This window comes from Triturus cristatus, chromosome 9 (assembly GCF_964204655.1).
Source record: "Triturus cristatus chromosome 9, aTriCri1.1, whole genome shotgun sequence".
NCBI classification, from domain to species: Eukaryota; Metazoa; Chordata; class Amphibia; order Caudata; family Salamandridae; genus Triturus; species Triturus cristatus.
The window spans coordinates 1,095,391,311-1,095,417,542 of NC_140592.1; the positions used below are offsets into that span (position 1 = coordinate 1,095,391,311).

The 26,232-nt window shown below is 52.0% G+C and overlaps 1 protein-coding gene across 7 annotated transcripts in view; it reads left to right on the top strand.

The window, feature by feature from the left end:
* Nucleotides 1–26,232, top strand: part of NIN (ninein) — a 388,280-nt gene that overhangs the window by 135,369 nt on the left and 226,679 nt on the right. For all 7 annotated transcript variants that reach the window (XM_085626981.1, XM_085626982.1, XM_085626984.1 and 4 more), the window contains exon 5: nucleotides 17,222–17,261. In XM_085626981.1, the coding sequence (XP_085483107.1) occupies nucleotides 17,222–17,261 (40 nt within the window). The remainder of the gene's footprint in view (nucleotides 1–17,221; nucleotides 17,262–26,232) is intronic.

Sequence of the window (26,232 nt, forward strand, 5' to 3'; positions counted from 1 at the left end):
GTCTCCCTGTGTCTTTACTATGCAGTTAACGCAGTGTTATTTTGTAGTGTAATAGTGGCTGAAAGTGGACAGATTTCCTAAAAACCGGACTGGCCTAATCTAGTTCCCATGCCAACCCCTGGGATTAATGGCTTTCAGCTGTAATCTGAAAGAGACTCTTACAGCGGTGCATTAAGATTTACATCATCTTTTATTTCCCCAGTGGCCATCCCTCTGAATCCGCTGCGCACATCTGCACAGTGTAATGTGTGACACGCCCGCTGATGTCACCGTTATCAATCCTTTGTCTCTTTAAACTATGCCCTGTGCCTAGACAAAGCCTGATTTGTGGGGGTGAAGGACGAGCCATTTTCAGGAAGCACTCACTGTATGATGTCATTTAGCATTTCTATTCCTTCAGTGTAAGCCTTATCGTCTCCGTATCGGTGGATGCAAAACATTTACTGTTCCTGTTCTTGCTAAGAGCTGCATTACATGGTTATAGTTCGGTGATTACTTTATCTTCCAAACCTGTGTTATGTTATGCGGATTTGTAGAGCGCGCTATCACCCGGGAGGGTGTCCTGCAGCTGAGCAGGCGTGAGCGTAAAGGCAGGTCTTAAGATTCTTGTAGAACTCCGAAAGTGAGGAGGGACTTGTGTAGCGGCAGGGCGTGCCGCACTTTAGGAGCGATGCAGGGGAAGGCTCGACTGCTGGTTCTGGTTTTCTGTGTCATGGGATTTGTGGAAGTCGGAGTCCAGACGAGTGGAGGTGTCGGGAAGGTTTTTAAAAACAGACGTGATTGTTGAGGTGTGCTGGGCCAGTTTTCTGTAGTGCCTTGAATGCCGCTGCCCGCGTCCCAAGCAATGGGACATCAGCAGGGCAGCATTCTAGTGGCCGCCCGTCGGAGCCTTCCCCCCGTGCTGCCTCGCGCGCGAGGCCTACGCCCACTTGAAAAAAAAAAAAAAAAAAAACCCTATCGCGTGGAGCTGGAGGCGGACCGGGGGGCGGGGGGCGCGGCTTACTCGCTACTTAGTGGGCTCTCTCGCCCAGTTCCTCCTCTGTCTCCTGCGCGCCGCACCCAGCCTGGACACGCGTTCTCGTCGATACTCGGATCGGGATATCCCCCCACCGCCTCGCGTCGTCGTGCCTTCCGGGAAGAGCTTTACGCCGGTAAGTCTTGCTAACCTCTCCCACCCCGGCCCTGTCCCTGGGCATGACCAGGTTGACGGGGCCCTGTGGCCCGGGTGCCATGGGTGTGGGGGGCGCAAGCAGTGGCCCGTGTCCCTGCGGGCAGTACGGGGCTGATTTGTGTATTAAGGCGGGATGGCAGAGCGCGGGGGGGAATATTGCGAGTGTCGCGCCAGGATGAACACGGGGCCTGTGTCGTCGCGTCGCCCGGCGATGGTTCGGGTGCCGCCTCTCCCCGCCTCGTCGTACGAGGTAGTTCAACCGGTTACAGTGTGGCATTTCGAATAACAAGGTTGCCGGTTCGATCCCCATGCGGGTCATGTAGTGCCACGAGACTTGTTTTTGCATGCGCGGGATACCTGGGCGGGAAACGCATGATTGGCCCCCTGAGCATTGGGCGCACACAGCGTAGGCGCGTAAAGTTGGGGTTTGTCGGGATTGAGGCCCCCGAGTGCTCCCCCCCGCCGCCCCCCCCCCCCCCCCCCCACCCCCTTCGAATGGGTTGGTTCGCGGTAATATGGACCGCCGTTTAAGGTGGTCGCGCGGCACAAGCGCTGCCCGAACAGACTAACTCACCTTCGGCTGGGGGTTCGCGGGGCGGGGCCGCGCTCTTTCTATGGTCTATGAATAGGGGCCGCTGCGGTGCAGGCAATGTTGGTTACTGGGCGCAGGCGGACGGGGTTTGTTTACGAACACCTGGGGAGAGTAGTTGATCTAACGGCTAGGGCGGTCGCGCAAAACTGGGGGACCGGGTTCGAGCCGCGGCAAGGGCGCTGAACATCCTGTGCTTCTTAGCAAATCACGTAACCTCCCCGTGCCTCACAAAACGGAGGGATGCGCCCTCATTTAGCATTACTGGTGCCCCGTGGTGCCCTGATACCCCACTCCGGGCATGTTCGCGGTACATGAGACCAGACTCCGTAATTCTGCCAAAGTGTAGTCCCTCCCCCCCCACGGGGAAGCATTGCGAGCGGAGTGGATGTGGGGAGCGGGCGGCGCAACGGCGTAGGTGCGGCGGTATTGGGGTCAAGCGTCGCGGTGGGGGTGCAGGATGAGGGCCTTGGGGGCGATGACCAGCTGCGGCCGGCGAGGGTAAGAGGGTTCCTCGTGGGTCACGCGGGCACGGGTCCGATTCGGAAGCCCTCCGGTGCCGCTTTCGCGGCGCGTTTAGCGTATCCTGCCTGCAGCTGCATGCGGCTTCTGGACGGGGGAGGGCAGGGTTCGAGGCGACCCCCGGCGCTGGCTGGGCCCTGTGAGCCGGGTCGATTTCACGCACCCCTGCCCGCGGAAATGCGCGCGCGAGGGCCATAGCCGGAGAGAAGCGCTCGAGTATCCGGGCTCATGCATTGTATTCACTGCTAAACACAAACTCACGTCAATTTTTAAATGACTGATTTTACGCAGTTGCCCAGTCTGCATTTTTTGTTTCCCCGTCTGCGCCGTGAGGTGGGATTTCAAAACTGAAGCGACGGTGCTGCCCGATTTGACTGCTAAATGTGCGCTTTCTGCAATATCTGTCTGTCTTTTAACTCCGTTCAGGGTTGCGTCGTTCCCGTGGCCTTCTTTTTCCTGCTGACTCGAGCATGTTTAATGAAGCCTGAAATATTCACTGAGGCTGAAGTTGTGTTGTCACTTGACGGTCCCGCAAGCCAGAACGGGCCGCCATTTCCGGGGTCCACGCTCTAGTTGTTTTGAATGCTGACGCGACTGCGCAGCACTGCCTAAGACCATTAGCGTCTAAATAACGCGACTAGTGCTGTGCAAAGCGCGCTGCGACATGGCATGGTGCTGGGCCGGGTACCGCGTCCAGCCACTCAGCAGCACTTCCGGGCAGCGGGGCTATTTTCAGAAACAGGGTTGCCCTCGTGTCTCCTGCTTCCGGTAACGCGGCGCACGCGAGGGTTCCAAGGTCAGACACTGTTGTGCCAGAAGCTGTAGCTCTGAGGCAGAGTCAAGTGTCTTTAGTGCGGCAGTCCCCTCCAGTTCAAGGGTTCGAGTCCTCCCGCCAGCCCAAAACTGACAGATTGTGGGGATTGGCTTTTAGCGGGGGGGGCGGGCTAGCAGGGTCACACGCGGTGCAGGCCGGGGAGGCAGGTTGGCTGGCAGAGGTGGCCACAGGGCGGCGGGATGCACATGCAGGGCGGCTCCCGCCAGGGCAAAGCCGGCGCACTGAGTGTATGCGAAAGGGGTTCAGGGTTGATTACTTCTCCGCCTTCCAAGGCTGGTAGCTGCCACGTGCTGTGTTTACGCCTGATGCTTGCCATTGTACTAATCACCGTTCCTTTTCCAATTGCAGGTCGGTGAGGGAACGCCCGCGCGTGTAGGGCTAGGATCGAGGCAAAGGCGCTAAAGGGACGCACGTAGCTGTACTGTCGGAGCATCGCCATGGAGAACATCGGGACACCGGGTCCACTGTTCTCCCAGGACACGTCGGTTGAGGAGACTCAGTCGAGCGCACCTCAGGAAGGGGTCTGGGCGGACTTTATGGCTTTCGCCCGGGAGAAGGGCACGGCGTGGGCCCAAGGTTTTTTGGAGGGTCGCAGGGCGGAGGATTCTGGCGTTGTCGTAACCCCCTCCCCCCCCGAGGGCGCCCCCGGCCTATCCGGGCCTGAGCCCTGGAGGTCCACCCGGGTGCGCAAGCCCACATCAAAAGACATGCCGGAGGCCCAGCCGGCCAGGAAACGGCAGGCAACCGCACCACGCTCCGGCCCCCCGGTGGTCGCACCGACACCACTACACGATTCGGCCACAGGACTAACTGACTTGGCCCAGATGGGTAAAACCATGGACCAGATGCTTGGCCTCATGGCTGTCTTTCAGAGCCGCCTCGACGCGCTGGCCGCACCACCAGCACCGGCCCCCCCACCGGCCCAGGCGCCCGTACTACAAGTTTGGGCTGGCCAGGGCTCAACCACTGAACGAAGCATTGGTGAGCGTGGGGGAGTGTTGGGGTTGTTAACACCAGGGGAGGCCGGCCCTTCCACAAACATGGCTGCAAGCACCCCCCCTGCCGCCGCTGCGGCACCCCCCCCCACCCCCCCGCCCGCACAGGCGGGTACCATACCTTCCACCCCCGCTGCCGCGGAGCCTGCGCCAGTTGCACCTACAGGTGTAGCGGCGTCCGGAGGGGAGGGTGTAACCCAGGTCCCGAAGCCCCTAGTTACACAGGCACCGCTGGCATCAGGCCGCTGCTCCCTGGCGTGGTTGGTGCCGCAGGCCGCAAAAGAAGGGATCTGGAGGAGGGAATATGTAGACATACTGACATTACTTATGCATGGGTCAGCTGGGGCGGACACGAGGAAGATGGGCCGCAAGGAGGAGGAGAGGGTCAGGTACCAGCGGTGGCCGGACAAGACCATCGAAAACTGGACATCTGCATTCAATATATTGGCAGCGGTTATAGTACAGAAATTCCCCGAGCAGAGTGAGGCCCTAATGCAGTACGCCAGCACCATACAAGAGGAGGCGAGGCTCTCGGGGGGGTTAGGGTGGTTCTACTATGACCAAGATTTCAGGAAAAGAATGGCCATATGCCCAGACTTGGGGTGGGATCAAAAAGAAATTCAGCTTTGGGTAGAACACATGTGCCGCCCCACCAGGGAGAAGAAGGACCAGGGATATAAAGGGCAGGGTGAGGCATTTGGCAGGAGGAAGGACCACTCCCCCAAGCGCTCCTGTAGGCAGCCTTTTCGTGGTGGCAGGGGGCGGGGCCAGCGGCAGGGCAGGAGATTCAATCCTGGGACGTGCCGCCTTTACAATGGGGGCAATTGCACCTGGGGCAGGTCATGTAAGTTCACACACAACTGCAGCAAGTGCGGCGCGCAGCACCCCGCTTCTTCCTGCTCCTCCAGCCAGAACGCCCCACAGCCCACAGCAGCACCCAGGAATGACGCCCGTATCTGAGACCACACCCGGACCCACCCCCTCACCGCCAGCACCCCGCCCTCCCACACCAGTCATGCACCCCGCTTTCCAATGCTCACCACAGAGCGCCATGGCCCCTGTCAAAGGTCCTTCACCCATCATCCTGGGACATATCCTTCCACTCATTAGGAGGTATCCATTGCTCAGGGACAGACCGCTCCTGGCGGGGGGGTTCATCGATGGTTTCAGGATTCCCTACAATGGGCCGATGGAGGCCAGGGACGCTAGGAACCTTAAATCAGCTAGGGATCTGCCCGGGGTGGTGGACCAAAAGGTGGGGAAGGAGTTGTCAGCGGGTAGGATAGCGGGTCCTTTCAGCAGCCCGCCCCTGGACAACTTTCTAGTGTCCCCCCTTGGGGTGGTGCCGAAAAAACAACCTGGCGCATACCGTTTGATCCACCACCTGTCCTATCCTGAAGGAAATTCGGTGAACCACTGGCTGGACGAGGGTCTGTGTTCTGTAGTGTACTGTTCCTTGGACATGGCCATTGACATGGTCAGGAGAGTGGGACAGGGGGCGTGGCTGGCGAAGGCGGACATTGAATCCGCGTTCCGCTTGCTGCCGGTTCATCCAGCTAGTCAACATCTGCTAGGCTTCAAGTGGGCAGGGCAGTTCTTTTATGATCGCTGCATGCCAATGGGCTGTGCCGTATCCTGCGCCTACTTCGAAGCCTTCAGCTCGTTCCTGCAGTGGGCCTTGGGGGAACTACACGGGATCACGCAGGTTACCCACTACCTGGATGACTTCCTATTTTTTGGCGCGAGTGGGACGAATGAGTGTGCAGTGGGGCTGAGTCGGTTTGAGGAGCTGGCAGAATTCCTGGGTGTTCCCCTTGCCCCAGGTAAGACCGAGGGCCCTGCGCAGGTACTGACCTTCCTCGGAGTGGAGCTGGACACGGTAAAGGGCGAATCAAGGCTCCCCGCCGAGAAGGTACTGGGCTTGTTACAGGACATCCAGGCGCTGCTGGGCAAGGACAAAGCGACCCTGGGGGCTGTCCAGAGCTTGATTGGCAAGTTGAATTTTGCAGCGAGAGTGATTCCAGCCGGCAGAGTGTTTTCGAAGAGACTGGCAGGGGCCACGGCTAAGGTGACCCGGAAGCATCACTTTGTAAGATTGACCGCAGGTTTGAAGGCTGATCTCGCCATGTGGGCTGAATTTCTGAGGGACTTTAACGGGACGGTGATTTGGAGGGCCCCTTGGATAGCCAGCCAGGAGCTCTGCTTGTTTTCGGATGCGTCTGGCAGGGAAGGTTTTGGTGTGATTCTGGGGGACGAATGGTGCGCAATGCGATGGCCCAATGCTTGGCGTAAGAAGAAGGTGACGCAGAATGTGGCAGTGTTGGAGCTCTTCCCAATTGTGGTAGCACTACACCTCTGGCGGGCGACCCTGAGCAATAGGAAGGTGGTCTTCTGGTCGGACAACATGGCGGTTGTCCACGCCATCAACGGCCTGACTGCCTCGTGCCCGCTGGTCCTTAGCTTACTGAGGGAATTAGTCAGGGAGGGCCTGCGCAGCAATGTCGAGTGTAGGGCACGGCACATCGCGGGGGTGCGGAATGTGGCAGCTGACGCTCTTTCTCGCTTTCAGTGGCTCCGGTTCCGGGAGGCCTGGCCGCGGGCGAGGGCGGAGATGACACCATTCCCGGACCACCTCTGGCGCTTGCTTCAGTGGGAGAAAGACTGAGGAAGATGGGGGAGAGGTCCCTGGCGCCGGCGACACGGCGAAAATACCACTCGCAGCTAGCAACTTTCAGAGCTGTGAGAGAGGCGCTGGGTGCATCCGCATTAGGGGCGGAAGATCAGGTGGAGGCCTTTGTGGTATGGGCCAGGGAGACTGGCAGATCACACTCTTGGGTCAGCGGTCACCTGGCGGCGGTGCGCCACGAAGCTAAGCTGGATGGTTGAGGCGACCCCGCGGGATCATCCAAGATCAGGGCGGCCTTGAAGGGCTGGGCCAGGGAGGAGGTCAGACAACCGGACACTAGGGCACCCATTGAGTACAGAGACCTCCAACTCCTCTTAGATGTTTTGCCCCTGGTAACTTTCTCACCGTTTGAGGCCAGCTTGTTTTCCACAGCTTTCTGCCTGGCATTTTTTGGCGCTTTTAGGATCAGCGAGCTGGTTGCCAAATCTAAGGAAGACCTGTCCAATTGCGCCCTGGGGATTGCGGACGTGTCCCTCGGCACTACTGGAGCTACGTATCCGCAGATCGAAAACAGACCAAATGGGGAAGGGGAAGACAGTGGTGTTACAGACTCTGGGGGATAACAGGTATTGCCCAGTTCACTGGGTCAGGGAATACCTTGCTTTGCGTCCTGAATTCCCTGGTCCCTTTCTGATTCACGCAGACTGGTCCCCCCTCACCAAATTTCAGTTTGAGCGCCTACTGGGAGCTTCACTGGCGAGAGCCGGTCTAGCGGGGAGCGGTCGCAGGTTTTCCTCGCACTCCTTTAGGATTGGTGCTGCTACCACCGCGGCCAAGGCCGGCTTGGGCCCTGAGGGAGTAAAAGGGGTAGGCCGCTGGGTATCGGACTGTTTCAAGAAGTATGTCCGTCCGTAAGGCTGCGGCACAACCCGGAGCGTTGTTCCCGCTCCAAGTTTTTGTTCTGTACATTGTCATGAACGCATCGTTTTGTGTGTGCAATAAAGATAAGCTTACTTAAAGGCCGTTTCATCGCTTTATTGGCAGGTTCCCGGGTATGGTTGGTAGGCCATTCCTACATCTCGAGGATGGAACGCTGGGCAGCCCACAGGAACTGGTCGCAGAACTTTGCCACTACACAGCTTGAGTGGTTGGGTTCCCCGGGCATGAAATGGAGTGAAGCTCGTGGCATGATTGAGCAGCGCCTGGCAGTTGCAGGGGTCCAGCCCAATGTTATCATCTTGCACTTGGGGGGTAATGACTTGGTTGCCAGGGGGAGGAGGTCTCTGCTACTGTCAATGCAATCTGACTTACAGGCCATCAGCCAAACCGTAGGGTCATGCGAGGTTTGGTGGTCTGAAATTGTCCCCCGCAGGGTTTGGAGAGGGGCTAGGTCCACGGCTGCGGTAGAGCGGTCCCGTAGGAGGCTTAATAGGTCCATGCAGAAATTCTTGGAGCGCAGGGGCATGGGTTTCATCAGACATGCTTTGATCCAAGAAAAGGTGGAGGGGTATTATGAGGCTGACGGGGTGCACCTGTCCAGGGTAGGCATGGACATGTTCCTCCTGGACGTACAAGAGGCATTGGCTGGCAAGGGACATCAGTAGCACTGGTTAGGAGAGGGGGGCTCTGGCAGCGACGGTAGCCTCTCCAGAGCTGTGGCGGAGTTACAGGGTGATCTGGATGCAGACTGGTACAGTAAGGGTACCTCTGCGACAGGCGGTACAGTAAGGGTACCCCTGTCCGGCACAGTAAGGGTGCCCGAGCCAAGGTCCAGGAGCCGAAGGGGGTTCTGGGAAGACCGCGACGGCGCCCCGTTAGTCCTTCGGGCGGTTGGGGGGCCTGACCAACCGGGGGTGGCCACAACACGCTCCGCCCCTGTCAGAAGGGGCGGGAGTAGGAGGCAGATCACGTGACCCAGTGGATGATCTGCAAATAGTTATGTGCCACACTGCCAGGGCATCGACCCACCGTGTGTGCTGGCTCACCAGGCGGGCGGGCAGCAAGGGGCTGCCTGCCCTGGATCGCCCGTAAGATAACCCAATTTTATTATCATACTGTGTTGTATGAAATAAACCTGCAGCAGTTCTTCACCCACAAATAAAGTGTCAGTGTAATCTTTGGGTGATGTCTGTGTATGCGTGTTGACTGAAGCGGATGACGGTGTGGTCACTATGCCGCTGCCCGCGTCCCAAGCAATGGGACATCAGCAGGGCAGCATTCTAGTGGCCGCCCGTCGGAGCCTTCCCCCCGTGCTGCCTCGCGCGCGAGGCCTACGCCCACTTGAAAAAAAAAAAAAAAACCCCTATCGCGTGGAGCTGGAGGCGGACCGGGGGGCGCGGCTTACTCGCTACTTAGTGGGCTCTCTCGCCCAGTTCCTCCTCTGTCTCCTGCGCGCCGCACCCAGCCTGGACACGCGTTCTCCCACCCTTTCCTCTTACCCCGCATGTCAGGCTCAGCGCGTTATTGGAATGTTTTAATTTTCTTTTTTGCGTTGCAGGCGGAGTTACAGGGTGATCTGGATGCAGACTGGTACAGTAAGGGTACCTCTGCGACAGGCGGTACAGTAAGGGTACCCCTGTCCGGCACAGTAAGGGTGCCCGAGCCAAGGTCCAGGAGCCGAAGGGGGTTCTGGGAAGACCGCGACGGCGCCCCGTTAGTCCTTCGGGCGGTTGGGGGGCCTGACCAACCGGGGGTGGCCACAACACGCTCCGCCCCTGTCAGAAGGGGCGGGAGTAGGAGGCAGATCACGTGACCCAGTGGATGATCTGCAAATAGTTATGTGCCACACTGCCAGGGCATCGACCCACCGTGTGTGCTGGCTCACCAGGCGGGCGGGCAGCAAGGGGCTGCCTGCCCTGGATCGCCCGTAAGATAACCCAATTTTATTATCATACTGTGTTGTATGAAATAAACCTGCAGCAGTTCTTCACCCACAAATAAAGTGTCAGTGTAATCTTTGGGTGATGTCTGTGTATGCGTGTTGACTGAAGCGGATGACGGTGTGGTCACTAAGGGTAGGGGAGGCGTTTGAATTGTGCCCGGTTGAGAATGGGGAGCCAGTAGGGCTCCATCAGGTGTGGTGTGAGAGCTGCGTGGGCGGTTCAGAGTGATGCTAGTCGCCAAGTTCTGAAGGGTCTCAGCCTTCTGGTGAGTTTTTGGTTGATCCCGGCATGGAGGGTGGTTCCATAGTCCAGTTTGCTCACGTGTTCCATTTTCAGATATCTGTACAGCACAGACCCTTTACAGTAATGCATGTAGGTTTGTTTGACTTGGGAGCGTGGTGAGAGTGGTCACAGAGGGCCACGCTGTAAATACATATAAGGCGTCCACAGCCAGCGCTGTTGGTCGGCGGGGCCCTGTATAGTGAAATCAATACCCCAGACACACCTGTCTGATCTGTAGGTGACAAGTTACCTACCTCCCATGCTCACGTGAGGCCTCGTGCCTGCCGGTTTGTGAATGACTGATTTACCTCTCACACCGTGCCCCCCACTCTCCATTTCCTGGGGTCTCTTAGTCTTAGAGTTCCTCAGCGACTGGAAACATCTATTTGTGTATGAAGGGGGTTCCTGCCCCATTTATAAGATAGTCACTTACTCAGATCACCTCCGGGTCCCGCGAGACCGTCCCTCCATCCAGCGAATGCAAGTCACCATCTGTTGAAAGGTGGCGCAGGAGCACTCTGCCCGGTGTTCATATTCATGTTATTGCAGCCTCCCCAAGCATGAAAATCCAACACATATTCTTACAGGAAGCTGCAGTCCCAGCCGTCCGCCTGTTGAACTGCGTGCGGGCACCTACAGGTGGGAAATAAAAAGGTGCAGGCCTTTTCTTGTCGTTTAGTTTACTTCTGAGTGTTTTGTAGGGCGCAGTGCCTTTTGAAACACCGGCATGCGCCGCTCAAACACACCCGCATCATTGTAGTAGGACTCCCAAAGTCAGCGGTCTTGGTTGCAGCGCGCGCCCCTGGCGGCAGCACTGGCAGAAATAGGCACATGCCCCGAAGCCCGGGGATTGGTTGCAGAGGGTCCCCTGGTAAGCCCACGCCCTTGTTGCACAGTGTGCTTCCTCCCACAGCACATGCATAGCTATGAACGCCCCGCCGTGCAAGAACACTACAGCCACGCGTCACATTGAATACTACTTCCGGTGAGAGTGATGCACAGCAGCGCGGTCAGTAATTTTACCACGCAATCTGGAAGTCAAGACGACGACCTGGGTGGCCCCAGACAGCGAGCTACCACAGCAGGGGGTTGGTGGCTCGTGGAGACAGACAGGTGGTGAAAACCCAGCCTGGAACGGCCCTGCATAACTCAGTTAACAGAGGCACGGGGTCCGTCAAATACAGAGGAGCAGACCTCCCTCGTGCCCCAGGAGACAGGAATGACCGGCGCCCCTCGGTGCCGAGAAATGCGCAGGCCCCAGACTGGCTTCAGAATGCAGGGGTCCCTGGCAGCCTCAGATGTTAGCAGGGCGGTGCAGAACGCACCGCGTGCGATCCTCCCAGTGCAGTGCATGGCTAGAATGTTGTCACCTCGTGCCCCAGGAGACAGGAATGACCGGCGCCCCTCGGTGCCGAGAAATGCGCAGGCCCCAGACTGGCTTCAGAATGCAGGGGTCCCCGTCAGCCTCAGATGCTAGCAGGGCGGTGCAGAACGCACCGCGTGCGATCCTCCCAGTGCAGTGCATGGCTAGAATGTTGTCACATAACCAGCGGACAGGACTGTGATGAATTGTATCATCTTTCGAATACTGGGTGAAACCCTTGCACAGGAAGAAGAGGCGCGCGGCCCCTATCCACGCCCCCTGCGCTCTTCTCCAGCCTCTTTACCAGTAGTGTAGCAAGGGTGCCATGGCCAGGGACAAGCAAGGAAAAATGCCCATTCTACCGCTGTTGGGGTAGTAAAATGTGACATTAGGAGAGTTCAATGGGCTCCGGGGCTGGAGCACCTGCTGCGCCCGTGGTAGCTAGGCCCCTGCTCTTCACCCACTCAAGCCTCGAACCGTACAGATTTTGTAACACGGTGGCATGGCTTTCATCGATCTCCAGTAGGGGGCAGAGGGCCACTCTGACTTTTTCTGTCCCTCTGTGAACATCCTAGCGTTTCGGGGTGCAGAATTAAACCCCCTAACAATAGTTTTGCGACTTGACTCTTCTAGATTCATACTGGGCGTATCCCGCCATCTAGTGGTTGGAGTTGGAAAGTGCTACCCCCCCCCCCCCCCCCCCCCCCCCCCCATCCTTGCAAAGCAACCTCTAACATGCAGGTCACATATTCGTATTTTAGGAAATAGATCAATTACTATTTCTGCTGCAGAGATCGGTATGCTTCCTGCAGCTCACACTGTGCAAGATTGCTTAGTGAGTTATAACCCTGCATCAAAACCCAGTATCCAGGAGCTTCAGGCAAACAAAGGCATACGTGTAGAACCTTCCTTTTCCCCTCCCTCTTTCGTCATTCTTAGGCCGCTGAAAGGGCTCCTTCGGGTAAGTAATCGGGAGGATGAAGTTTAAAGATATTGATGTATGAAGGGGTTAGTGTCACTGCTCCGGCGAACACATACATACTGCGCATGCGTGTGTCCTACATACAGGGTCGGGAAAGCCAGGAACCCGACTCCATATCGTAGCTTATCTCTTAAAACGCGTAACTTGACATGCTGAGTGTATTGGTTTCGTGGCCACGAGGTGTTGGTCTCCACCATCCTCCCAGACCACGAGACTCGAACTAACAGAGTGCGTGTTGGACCCGACTGGGAAAAAAGAGCCTTTCCTGCAGAATGCGTCTCTGAAAGGAAAACGCGCACGTCTCAGGCCCTGCTGAATGTGCCCAGTGCCAGCATATCGCAGCAGGCGCCAGCTGGCTTCAGGGGGTCCAGTCCGCAATCCAGGATGAAGGCCCGGTGAAAACTGGAATAGCTGGAAGTGGGATCCCGCAGGACCCCCTCACTTTCAGCAGTGGCGGCGGCGGCACTCCGATAACCCCACTCGAGTGGCGCAGGGGCGTAGGAGACACTAAAATTCTGGGGGGGACAGGGACAACCTTGTGCACTTTCCAGTGACCCTATACAAACTACCGCCCGTTAAACAAATACAATCGCATACTTTCAAAGTGAAATATTGAGAAAAGCAGGCATGTAGTCACAGTTTGCATGTATGCTTTATTGTTATTTACATTCATATAGTAATGAGACCAAATGTTTGAAAAAACATATATATGAATCTTGCATCTTAATGCACAAAGCAAACAAAGGCCGCTGACTTAGGGTGGGGGCGTCGTGTTTGCAAGTGCATTAGGGTTTGAAAAGTACCTGCTGCTGCATTCCTGGTCTCCAGCAATTTTCAGGCAACAATAAAAATGTGAAGATAACTTTGGTGATTAATGTTCTTTTTTTGAGAGAGATCGAAGGCTTGTCTAGTGGAAGTTTTAATTCAATAGGTCAGTGAGTTACTGCTTTTGTCTGAGATATTCTTTTGATATTTGAAGTTTATAAGTTAAAATCCTAACATTGAACAGTGAGCTATTAACCGTCATCAAAGAGCTGCATAAAAATTTCAATGTATAGATTAGAACGTTATGATTTTTCCCCAGTCTTTCCCTATCCTAATGTTGGAAAATGGGTTCATTAGGATAGAAATCAATTCTGATTATTGATGAGAACTCCCCAACCATGGTGTTATGTTTTACATTCTGAGTTTGTGTTTCTCTAGTGTTGCAAAGCCGCCCTGGGCACTCCCCAACTTTTTGCTGACTGGTACTGGTGGTACCTGACTGACTGACCCTGGCCTCTTCCTAAACAGCCAGTGCTATTCTGAAAGAGGCACTTAAAAATACAGTGAAAACACCTACATACACTAGGGTGCACTATGGGTTAGGGTACCCCTATGATTGGCATGACCTCTCCTATAAGGCCCTAGTACATAATAGGGCAGGGGGATTAGAACTACTTTTAAGTCCCTAGAATATAATAAGGCATGGCAGTTTAGAGGCCAGCAGCCCTTTCTGCGCTTGCATGTGTGCACTGCTGAAGCCTGAGGTCAGTTTAAAAGTAGCCCTGTGTTATAGGGCTGCTTTTAAAATGCAAATTGTGCCCAAACTCGACTTTTGGGTTGGGGAATTTACAAATTGATCAACTACAATGTTGGGGCAAAATTAAGTGGAAAAATGTTTTCCACTTAACTATGGCTGAATCATATTTGCCACATAATACATAATCTGCCGCATAATCTAACGATTTCCTCCAAAACAATTTTGTAGCTCAAACGGATCCCAAATTACTACAAGAAATGTGACTTGTGTTGCTGTGAAGTTTAGGGCCCTTTGCAAAGGTTAGTAAAGAAAACAATTCCTAAGAAAACAATTGGTCCCAGACACTCCTAATGACACTCAAATTAATACCTGTAGGAGAGTGTAGTATGCAATCAATTCATACAACCAAAAATATATAATGTAAAGGCACATTCAACAGGGAAATCTCATAGATAAGAGGCCAACCAAAGTCAATTAAATTGCAAACATCAATTTATTTCCCACTGAATCATATTCATAAAATGCAAACTTAGAGGCTGACTACGATGGCAGGCGGACTTCAGTACCACCGCCATCGAATCGGGGAATGGGGCCGCTGGCCTTCAAGGTGGAGACCCACGATAGGCATTACAATACGACTGCCACTACGGTGTTTGCAGTGCCTATCTTTTACATTGCAGCAGGTGCTGCTGGCTGCATCATCCGCCGCAAAGTAAAAAAAAAAGGAACATGTTAAATATATCGGTGCCTGCCACATGGTGCAGTGATATGTTGTGGGGCATCATAGATGCCCCCCAGGACCCATGTCTGAGGGCCAGGGGTAAAGGGGCCTGCTACGGGCCCCCCAATGTCCCTTTCGCCAGCATTTCCATGGCAGGTGAACCGCCATTGATAAGCTGGCGGGTAAGGGACATCGTAATCCCTGCTGCGGTGCATGGTAGGCACCACCAGCATTGTAGGAACCACGAGCCCCTCCACCACACTGGCGGGCTCAAGAAGCCCGTCGGGTGCGTGGTGGTTGGTCTTTCCGACCGCCAGGTAACCACCCGCCATTGTAATATGGCGGGCTGTGATGCAGTCACCAATGGCGGTGGGGCCGCCACCGACGGGGTGACGTGGCGGTCCCACTGCCATTATAATCACCCCCTAAGTTTGGTGTGCATGCAAATCCTACCTTTCCAACCCCTGGCAAGTTGCACTGCTAGTGCTGGAAAAAGGCCAATGGAGGTACCAATGGGTGAGGTGGACTGGCCTCAAGGGTCTTGTGACCTCAGTGACAGATTCACTGTCGATCTAGGATGTGCTTCTTCATATGACTGCCCGTAAGACTGGAAGTGAACTGCAGTATGGATTGTGATGGACAGGTCCACCTGCGGGTGCTAAGACACCTGGGCTTCTAAGGTCTATCGGGCCTTCTAAGGTGTAGCATCGGAATAAGTTCCGTCAGGAGTGTGGTATGGTGAACTGGTCATGAAGGTCTGAACATGGTTCTCCAGTTCCAAATTCAGCAGCGCTGGCCAGAGTGCCACATTCTCTCCCACACTGAACACCATACTGCCCCACTGAGAGAAACTCGCACTGCCTTCAGCACAACTCAATTGTGCTGCGACTAAATTCAAATTATGCACTAGAGTAGACAACAGTAAAATGCTGCCTGAAAAAAAATGAATAACACCCTGGAAAAAGCAAACACTCATAGGGAATGCAAGAATAAGCAAAGCATGTGAACTGTAATCAGAAAAAAACATGGTTACCTTAACGGTTTTAAACTCATTATTCAGAAATCAGTAAGTGATTTTGCCCGAAAAGTTCAAGACATGGCTACAGGACCAGGAAGGGACCCCTTTCAATGTCCATTGCTTATATCCTTTCAAAATGTATGCAGTTTGGTTTAAAAAAAGACCACATCCCCAAACACAGAGCCGCATTTTATAAGCTAAAATAATTAAAAAGTTGAAAACGATCATATTAAACGTTTCCACTCTACCCATCAACCAGGTATTGCAGTCCCTTTAGGAATGGCGCACTTACCCACCCTGGGAAAATAATGTTGTTCAAAGAAAGAAGATAAAAAGAAAGTAGCGCTTTCACTGGCAAACTCTGTAAAGTGGCGCTAATGTGTGTTGGTGTAAATAACAGTCTGGCCTGTCTGCTGTCCACTCTGTATTGCTGTATTTAACTATTTTTTCTTTCCATTCCGAGGTTTTTCTTTTTAATAGAAAACGGTCAGAAAATTAGGACATTTACAGCCAAAGTGTTCAGCCTTTTTTGGATCAATTTCACAGGGGAACAAATAAAGAAAAGGAGAGGCAAGAGAGAGTACCTTAAGAGCTGCCTCTTGAAATCAGCACGTAAGCAGGAGCGAGACAGAGACAGAAAGAGATGGAGGAATAAAGAGAGGAGGGCAGCCGCCAGAGGCAGATCAGGAGTAGTGGACACGGTCCTTGCCATGAAGGAAAAGAGACAGCGTTTATTTTTTCTCCGTTCTCTGCCCTTCCCAGAACAGCTGAGCCTTCCTGCAGCATAACAAAAGGCAGAGGGCGGGTGGCCTCTGACTCCAGGCAGGTCAAGTGCAGGGCCATTAGGTAGCGCTTTCGCGTGCTAATGGCCCTGTGATAACAGAAGGGAGAGGGGAAATTCCTTTGTCCCCTCGTCCCCCCCACCCTTGTCCCCCGTGTCCCCCCACTCCAAAATCTGGGGGGGATATATCCCCCGCGTCCCCCACACTTCCTACGCCCATGGAGTGGCGTGACGATAGAGAGGGGTGTTATGGGTTTAGATACTGGGTGTGATGCCACCAATTGACATTGTGCCACGCTCGCTGGTTGCACTACCTGAATTCACTCTACAAACTGTAATTTAGCTTAAATGACTAATATCGCCAAAAGAAACCATTTGTACTGAACGTGGTGCGGTCCATTCTTGCCAAATCTATCAGAGTCTCAGTCTTGGGTATAATTAAGATTTTTTTTCTGTTGAGCTACCAAGGCATTGTTTATCTTTCGTTTAAAAGATATAGAAGAAATACTACAAGGAGTGGGTGAATGACACCAATGTCCGAGATGTGCCTCGCGCACTCAGTGTGATTACAGGCTCCTCAACCAGTGCTCAGGTGAACGAGAAGGTAATATTGAAGTGGCCTAGGGCAGGTCTCCGTCCCCTAGACACTACCCTAGGCGATGTGTGTAAATGCGTCATTAGTTGCAGTAGTCCGAACAGCTCTTTTAATTAGATCTATCCGCAGATGGTTTAATTACAATCTGGTATAAATCCATTAGGAGTGACAGTCCTCATGTGTGGCACCTCTGTGCACTGCTTACTGTGCCTTACATGGTAGTATTTGATTTCTGACATATGTGTTCTCTAGAGGAAGAACCGGTTGGGGGGAAAAACATGATTTAGGTGTTCAGCTCAAATAGTAATCACTTCTCTTCGTTTTTTATTTTTTTCAGCACTGGAAGACCCAAGACAGCGAAGAATATGAAGCAGAAGGTAAGAAGTCATTTGTGTTTCTGCCCCACGCCTTACATTTATTACAGTTCACCCTGATGACGTCATACTTTGTGAATACAACTTGTGCCCAGTTAAAACAAGGCAACGGCCTGATCTGTCTCGTCTAGTGGGCTCGATTAAGGGTAGACCTAAGTGAAGCCGGCAGTGTAATGTTAAATTCAGAGAGGCATAGCTAAATTTTTAGGTCTCGCCTGAGCCAGCGCATGCGCTACTCTGGCGAGACATTTAGTGAGTGGGGCTTTACACGCACAGGCAAGAGCAGATGCGCCGTCTGACTTGCCTCTCGCTCTCCCAAGTGCACGCGCCTCGCTCCGCCTCTGTGCATCCCCCTTGAGTGCACTGAACTTAAACCCGCTCGCCCCCGTGCTGCAGAACCAGCCGCTGTCCTGAAGGGCCGACTCTTGCCAACACTGCTGCCCACTCCATAAAGTGACCAGTAACAAATGACTGTGGGCGTCATATTGTTACATGCTCGTGTCTCCTGTGTTCCAACAAGTAAATAAATGTTACCTTCCCGGACTCGTCTTCGTCGGCGGCCACTGATGTCTCCCTTTCGCCCTGCTAGAGTGCTTTCTTAAAAGGAATCAAACAAGTCACATCAGACGGTGCCTCTGGAGCCCACCAGTGCAGACCAAAAGCTATACCTCATGGCGCTATTGCAATTGTAGCAGTATTTTATTGAATCAAAATTAGTCTTATATTTATAGATGCTGGTTTTGTTACTGCAGCGGCTCAGTTCATGAATAGTCAGTTTTTTTAGAACCAAGAACGTTGTTCCAGTATAAGCAGTCTAAACATACATTTGATTTGAAAACATCCCAGGTCTGCGTTTTACAAAATGATTTTATTATTCCCACGAAAGGAGCAGTTGGGTATTTCTAACCTTGTTTCATCAACTCAACAGTGTATTGATTCAATTACATAGCTTGGCCAGCCTGGTCTCTGTAACAAAGCCCTTTTACTGCCAGACCTGATTTCTCGCCAGCCCCCCAATCACAGAAAAGTTAGAATTATTCTGCGGCTCGAATATGCTTCCCAAAAAGGCTTATGTTAAATAAACACCACCACAGTATCACTCAGCACCACCACATCATCACTCAGCACCACCACATCATCACTCAGCACCACCACATCATCACTCAGCACCACCACATCATCACTCAGCACCACCACAGCATCATCACTCAGGGCTCCACAGCATCGCTCGCCTTCACCACAGCAGCATCGCTCGCCTTCACCACAGCAGCATCGCTCGCCTTCACCACAGCAGCATCGCTCGCCTTCACCACAGCAGCATCGCTCGCCTTCACCACAGCAGCATCGCTCGCCTTCACCACAGCAGCATCGCTCGCCTTCACCACAGCAGCATCGCTCGCCTTCACCACAGCAGCATCGCTCGCCTTCACCACAGCAGCATCGCTCGGGGCCAGCACAGCAGCATCGCTCGGGGCCAGCACAGCAGCATCGCTCGGGGCCAGCGCAGCAGCATCCTCCATGCCAGCACATCATCACTCGGTGCTTCTTACACTTTTTAATTACAACTTCTCAGCAAGCCACACTTCTCTACTGCACAGCTTAGAAACATTGGCTAAGTCAATAGCTTTACCTAAACACCTAAAAAGGCCCTCCAATTCATAGCCGATAGGTCTTGCCTTTAGGACATAAGTGTTTAGTTATCCAGCACAATATCCTTGATTAAACAACATCAAGTGTTGCATGCCTAAACACTTATAAGGTCCCAAAAGCGAGACCTATTGGCTATGCCAATGCTTGTTGCATTTTGCCAGGGTTCACTGAGATTTGCGCTTGCTACTGATCTCTGCTATAGTGGACCACAGCTTCACATTTCAGCCGGGCCTACTAAGCCTTTCATCTTTCAGAGTTTGGTAGGTTGTCTATCAATAACTTGTTTTAATATTCACTAACAGCTGTTAATTACCGCATTTAGGCAGGTCAAGAACTGCAGAACCAGGCGCATTATATTTAGGGCTCCAATTTCATGCTGTTAATTCTTTGATCTTTTATGTGTGCATTTATTCTCATGTTTTTCGCCCATATTACAAATATTCATCCATATTTATTTAATGTTTCACAAATAAAAATGGGGTCGTACCTGGTATATTGCCACATTCATTTAACTGATAAATGTGTGCTGGTATTTTGATGCCTGTCCGGTTTTAACACTCTAAGCAGCCAACTATAAAAAAACACATTCTTTTAAAAATGTTAGCTTCATAATACAAACATGTCCACATATAACTTTATTTAAGAACATGCGGTCAGTTTGCACATGTTGGCCTTGAAGTCTTGCAGGTGACTCAAAGAAAAGAGACCTCCTTTTATGAATGTATATATATTATTTTAAAAATAAATAAATGCAGACCGGAAACAACATTGTTTTCTGACTGTTTATCAGCAAAAATCAATCTAGTGGTCCTAATTTTAATAAACAAGTTCATTACCTGTCTCGCATCTCCTTGCTCCACAACAGAACTGTTCACCTGCCACGATGCCTCTTCACCTGCAACCTAGGACCACCCGTCCTCACAGAAACTCACGCCACGCCCACCCCTTTGATCGACTTCACCCCAGAACCACTCAAATGCCTTCTGGTCAATGCCAGATCACTCTTCAAACATGCCACCAAAGTCTGGGACACCATTTTTACTTGGACCACCCCACAGACATGAACCACGCCAATGTCTTGGAATTAATGGACAACATTAGCCACGCCCAGTTGTTTACCGACCCCCACACACAAAGCAGGACACACATTAGACCCTATCTTCGCATCTAGCACAGTGTCAAATACAGCCATACTAAGGAATTTACCTGGACCGACCAATCATCCACTTGACCATCACAGGATCAACCCACACCAACCCCATCCTTCCTAGCACCTCCATCCACAGCTGGAGCAAAGTGACACAGAGTCAATGGATGGACACCCTCAACAACACCCAGCCCGACGCTGCAACCAACCTTAAACAGGCAGGTGAGAACTTCCACACCTGTATCACCAACACCACCGACCAAGTTGCCCCCATCAAACCAGCCAAAACTCACAGATTCACCAAATAAACCAGCTAGAACACACCAGAACTCAGCACAATAAAAAGCGGCTGCAAACAACTGGTGAGAAGATTGCACACCAGCAGAGATGATAAAGACCGTGCTACCTTCGAGTCAGCCCTCAACAAATACCACCAACGACTCCAACACAAAAAAGGACGCCCTTGCAGACTGCATCGAGGCTAGCGTCTCTCACACACAGGAACTCTTCACCATCGCCCGTGTTCTCCTGCCCAACAGCCACAGAGAACACGATCCCTCCCTCACAGGAACTCTGCAATGCTCTAGCAAATCACTTCCACAACAAGATATACCCCATCTAAATGAACTTCAAGCCCCAACTCACCAATCTTCTCAATTCAAACAGAAGTCTCCCCGACCAACTTCTCACCGCATAGATACAACTCACCACACCAGACACCACACCAACATGAACACCATCCACTTAGGAGCACCCGCCGATCCCCTATTCCCACTGCCTCTTCAGTTTAGGAAGCAACAAGATCAGCCATCAAATCACCACCATCCGCAACACATTCATCGCCACAGCCACCCTTCCCGATGAATGGAAACAAGCAAAGGTCAGACCTCTCCTCAAGGAACCATCAGCAGACTCCAGCGATCTCCAGAACTTCCGCCCCATCTCACTGCTCCCGTTCCCTGCCGACCTGGAGAAGGCCATCAACCGTCAGCTCATCGAAACATGGAGAGAAACAACCTGCTAGATGCCTCCCAATTCAGTTTCCAAGCCAACCACAGCACCAAGACCGCCCTGATCATCCCCACGGATGACTTCACACCCTACTGGGCAGAGGAGAATTGGCCTTCCTGATCCTTCTTGAACTCTCCGCAGCCTTCAACAATGTTCCCACCACACACATCAAGAGACTGCATGAGATTGGAATCAAGGAAGACGTATTTAGATGGATTGCATCATTTCTCACGGGACGACACAAAAAATCAGTCTCCCCTTGTCACCGCGGAACCCATGAGCACCATCCGTGGCGTCCCTCAAGGCTCACCCCTCATCCCCAACCTCTTCAAAATCTACATGACTCCTCTAGCCGACATCATCAGAACCCATGATATCAACATCATATCCTACGCTGAGGACACTCAGCCCACCCTCTCACTCCAGCAGACCCCACCACAACCAAGACCAACTGCCACAACAGCATGAATGTCGCAGCCTGGATAATGGGCAACTGTCTGAAGCTCAACATGGACGAGACCGAAGTGCTGATATTTGGCAACCATGCCTCCCTCTGAAATGACACATGGTGGCAGCTGAACTCTGACCCACCCCCGTACCAAAAGACCGCGCCCGCAACCTCTGCATCATCCTGGACAGGAAACTCGCCATGAAATGACAGATCAACACAGTCTCCTCTGCCTGCTTCCACTCTCTCCGGAGAATCTTCAAATGGCGCCCCATAAGCATGAGAAAAACAGTCATGCAAGCCCTAATCCTGAGCTGTCTGGACTACAGCAACGCACTGTATGCTGGAACCACCACCATACTCCAGAAAAGGCTCTAGGCGATACAGAATTCGCGGCCAGATTGATCTTCAACCTGCCCAAACTGACACACATTACCCAGCACCTGAGGAATCACCACTGGCTCCCTGTCCAGAAAAGATGCCAATTCTACTGAGACGTCTACAGAGTCCTCCACGACCAAGGACCAGTATAATTGAACCACTGCCTTATCTTCCACCAACCATCCAGAAACCTTTGCTCTGCTTCCTTCGCCCTTGCACAGACACAGTGCATACGCCATAGCCACAGCAGAAGGCGCTCCTTTTGCCACCTCTCCAACTCCAAACATCATCCTCGCCGTCAGACTTCCAGACGAGACTCCAGACCTGGCTTGTAACTAAGCTGATCAAACCAGCGCCTGGATGCCATCACGGTTGATAAGCCATGCTCTACATGTACTGATTGATTGATTATTACATGCCAGTCGAGCCTTGTGTTTTTCGGCATTGAATCTCGTGACTGGTAGCATATTAACCAAATCACAATATTACATTCAAATGCCTCTGAATTGCTTACAACTCACAATTTTCTACTGTGAAATGAATACAAATGTTGAAAAACAGAGGGAGTGTGAGTTTGAGTGTATTTACTACCTCTGTGGAACCTTGCTGGAAGAAATGCAGTGACAACCATTTGAGCCCGTGGTGTCCCGTGAAATAAACCTCCAACGAATATTGAATATTCTGGTTTATAAAGACCAACCACGTCCAACCTCAAAAAGCAGCACAGACTTTCCCCTACAAACCTGTTGTTGTAAATAGTGATTTAACAACAAAATTAAGGTATATGTATTGAAATTAATTTCTTTTTATACGCTTCAGTTTGCATAAAATAATTGTGTTTCATGATAAAACCTTAGAGCTGTATTAGTCTTGTTTTGTGAGTCTATGGTAGGTTTAGGGAGTACGGTTTTCATGTCAGTCTGCCTTTCTGCAAAAAGTAAGATTGCCAGATATTCCGATGCCAACAAGGATAATTTTTAGTCCTAGGTTTTCATGTAACAACTTGGAGCATTCCTGGGGTTGTAGTCTGCTTTCCTTTCAACTGAACCAATTGTACTAACACTCCTGAAAACATTGATTTGTTAAAAGAAAGCCCAGTGCTGAGACCTGATGTAATTGAAGACCTGGAGTCACCTAGTAACCTAAACCAAGAGAAAAAGAATTGTTTGACATGACCAGTGAGCTGCGTGTAAGAGAACCACAGACCCAGTCTGAAATTACGTCTCATTGAATTAGTCGGTACAGTGAATCTGCCTGATGGAGTATCCCCCCCCCCCCCCCCCCCCAATAGAATGCAATGGACAAATGTTTGTATTTAGATATTGTGCATTAGAAGAAGTAGTAAAATATTGCACATTTTGCCCAGAGATGTTCTGTGCCAAGATCCAATTGATGATTTCACAGATCTGATGGAGCGGTCACTCTAATTTAAATATGTAAGTTGTTAAATTGTAAAAGTAGCGCAATTAGCTTCATATTTGTGTGGGTGGTATACAGAGATTGCGTAAAATTGAGAGTTATGCAGTGTATAAACAAAGGAGGTGGATCGAGTCTGAGGTGTGAAAGTCATGCCTCTGACGGCCCTTTAGCTGGCCTCCAGCCCCAGGCCCTTTGAGTCTGGGGTGGGAGGCGCGAGCTGGAGGGAATATTGGGTGTGCTAGCCAGCACCGTCCATCTTTCCTTGACAGCCACTGATGGGAGGAGCATGTAGGAAAGTGCCAGTTTTTGACAGTCATTCTCACTTTTTTGCCTAGTACATGTGAGTTCGACTGAAATTGCACTGGGTTCCTGCCAACCAGGCCCCCAGTGCCAGAGCTCTTTCCCAATGCTGTACAATTGTTCCCCAATTGGCAAGACCTTTAGCACCCTCTGTGAGTCCCTAGTAAATGGTACCCTGGTGCCTGGGGTATTAGTGTCCCTAAGGTCTGCAGCACGAATTGCGCCACCTTAAGGGACCCCTCACCAAGCACATGCAAGACTGCCATTGCAGGCTGCGTGTTTTGGTGCAGACCAAATTGAAAACGCGATGTCACACATCCCGGGGTGCCATGTCCACCACCACTGCATGTAATATTTGTAAGTCACCCCTACAGCAGGCCTAACGGCTCTAAGGCAGGGAGCTGAATATTAACAGTGAGGGCACACAATGCAGGAACAGATATGCCCCTGCTGCCGACTCGGTAGCTGGGGATCTGGGTTCGCTTCTCCGCGTTTGCTCAACATCCTGTGATTCTGGACAAATCACCTGATCTCCCCCATGCCCATTGACCCCGCCTGGATACCCTCACGGGTGATAAGCAATGCTATATAAATCTTCAAATTAATTACTATCCAGTAAAAAGATTATGTACGTGGAACACATCCATTTATCTGACCATCAGTATGCCCTCATCATACATCACCAACTGTCCAATTTCTAAGCAGCCATAATATTTAATCTTAATTGAGCCAAGTTCGCCATGTCCATACATGGCCTTATACCTGAGCCTCCTTGAGGATTTTAGTGACTCGGTCTGTTTCTCTTCATACACACCCTACTCTTCTTAGCCTCCCTCTCTGTTACTGTCACATCCAGCCCTTGATATGGCCGCATACTTGATCCCTCAAGCCACACAGGGCTGCCTTGTATGTAAATGGAGGAAATCTTGTAGTGACATTGACCTTGAAAGTTGCAGGCTAACAAAACACCGGTACAGCCACCCTAGATGCCCCCTACTTTCCAACTTAATCAAATCACTCCGTCCCAGCAAAAACACCCATCACCAGCCATGCCGTCATTATTTTCCTACCTTAACACCTTGTATTGTGATTTCTTTATTCTGACCTTATTATTATTATTATTAGGGAGTTTTGTAAAGCGCTTGGTTACGTTCAGAAGCGTGTCCCCGCGCTGAAACTGAGAGACTCAGAAGCAGAAGTGAGGAGCAACCCAGATTAATTAGAGAACAGGTGTGTTTTTAGTTTCTTCCGAAAACTTGATTCAGATGGATCCATGCGAAGATTAAGAGGGAGAGCGTTCCAGCTCTTTGCCGCCAAGTAGCGAAAGGATCTTCCTCCCATGCGGGCCCTTCTCACCCTAGGGACCTTTAATAGGCCTCCATGAGAGGAGCGCAAAGCACGTGCCTCGTGATGAGGTTCTGAAGTGGTACAGGCGCCTTCCCAGTGAGGATGCGATAGCAAGTACAGAGGGCTTTGAATTCAACTCTGCTTCTTACTGGCAGCCAATGGAGGGTCTGAAGGGCTGCCTTGGAGGCCGATCTTTTGGGGAATTTTAAGATGAGGCGGGCAGCCGCATTCTGTAACACCTGAAGGCGATTCATTGCCTTACATGTTGCTCCCAAATACAGTAGGTTACCGTAATCTAGGCGCGATGTAACGAGGGCATGCACCAGCGTTCTACGGGCGGACGTAGGGAGGAGAACTAGGACCTTCCGTAGACTTTTTAGGACGCCAAAACAGACACCAGCCAACCGGTCTATCTGGAGTCCAAAAGACAGGTCAGCATCGAGCCAGACTCCAAGGTTTTTGACTTCCTGACGAGGTGTTGGGACCTCACCTAAGCATGGGGGCCACCATGCCGATGACCAAACAGATGGGCTCCTCCCCACCACGAGCACCTCGGTCTTATTGCCATTTAATTTAAGGCAGTTAGTGGACATCCAGGTTGCAAGATCTTGCATGCAAGCCCTGAAACTGTCTATGGCAAGGCCGGGCGCGCGTGAGAGGGAGATAACCAGCTGCGTGTCATCTGCGTAGGACACAATATGCAGCCCATGGCCCGTAGCAATCGGGGCCACTGGGGAAACATAAAGATTAAAAAGGGTGGGGCTCAGGGACGATCCCTGGGGAACGCCCTGGCCCAATCCTATGTCCCTGGAATAGTAGTCACCCTGGCGGACCTGAAAGCTTCTCCCAGTCAGGAACGATTGGATCCATTGAAGTGCAGCTCCAGATATTCCTCCATTGTTACCACACTGTAGCAAGGTGGTATGAGCTACAGTGTCGAATGCTGCACTCAGATCCAATAGGATGAGGGCCATAGTATGACCCTCATCCACCCCCTGACGTAGGGTCTCCACAGCCAACAGAAGCGCTGATTTCGTTGAGTGGCGGGGACGGAAACCAAATTGGGTGTCATGTAGTAAGGCAGCCTTTTCCACGAAATCCATTAATTGTAGATTGACCGTTTTTTCAGCCACTTTGGCCAGGTAGGGTAAGAGGGAAATTGGCCGGAAGTTCTCTAATTTATCGAAACTGATATTAGGTTTCTTCCTAAGGGGTAGAACCACCGCCTTTTTCCAGTCTTTGGGCACGGTCTTTGTGCTGAAGGATATGTC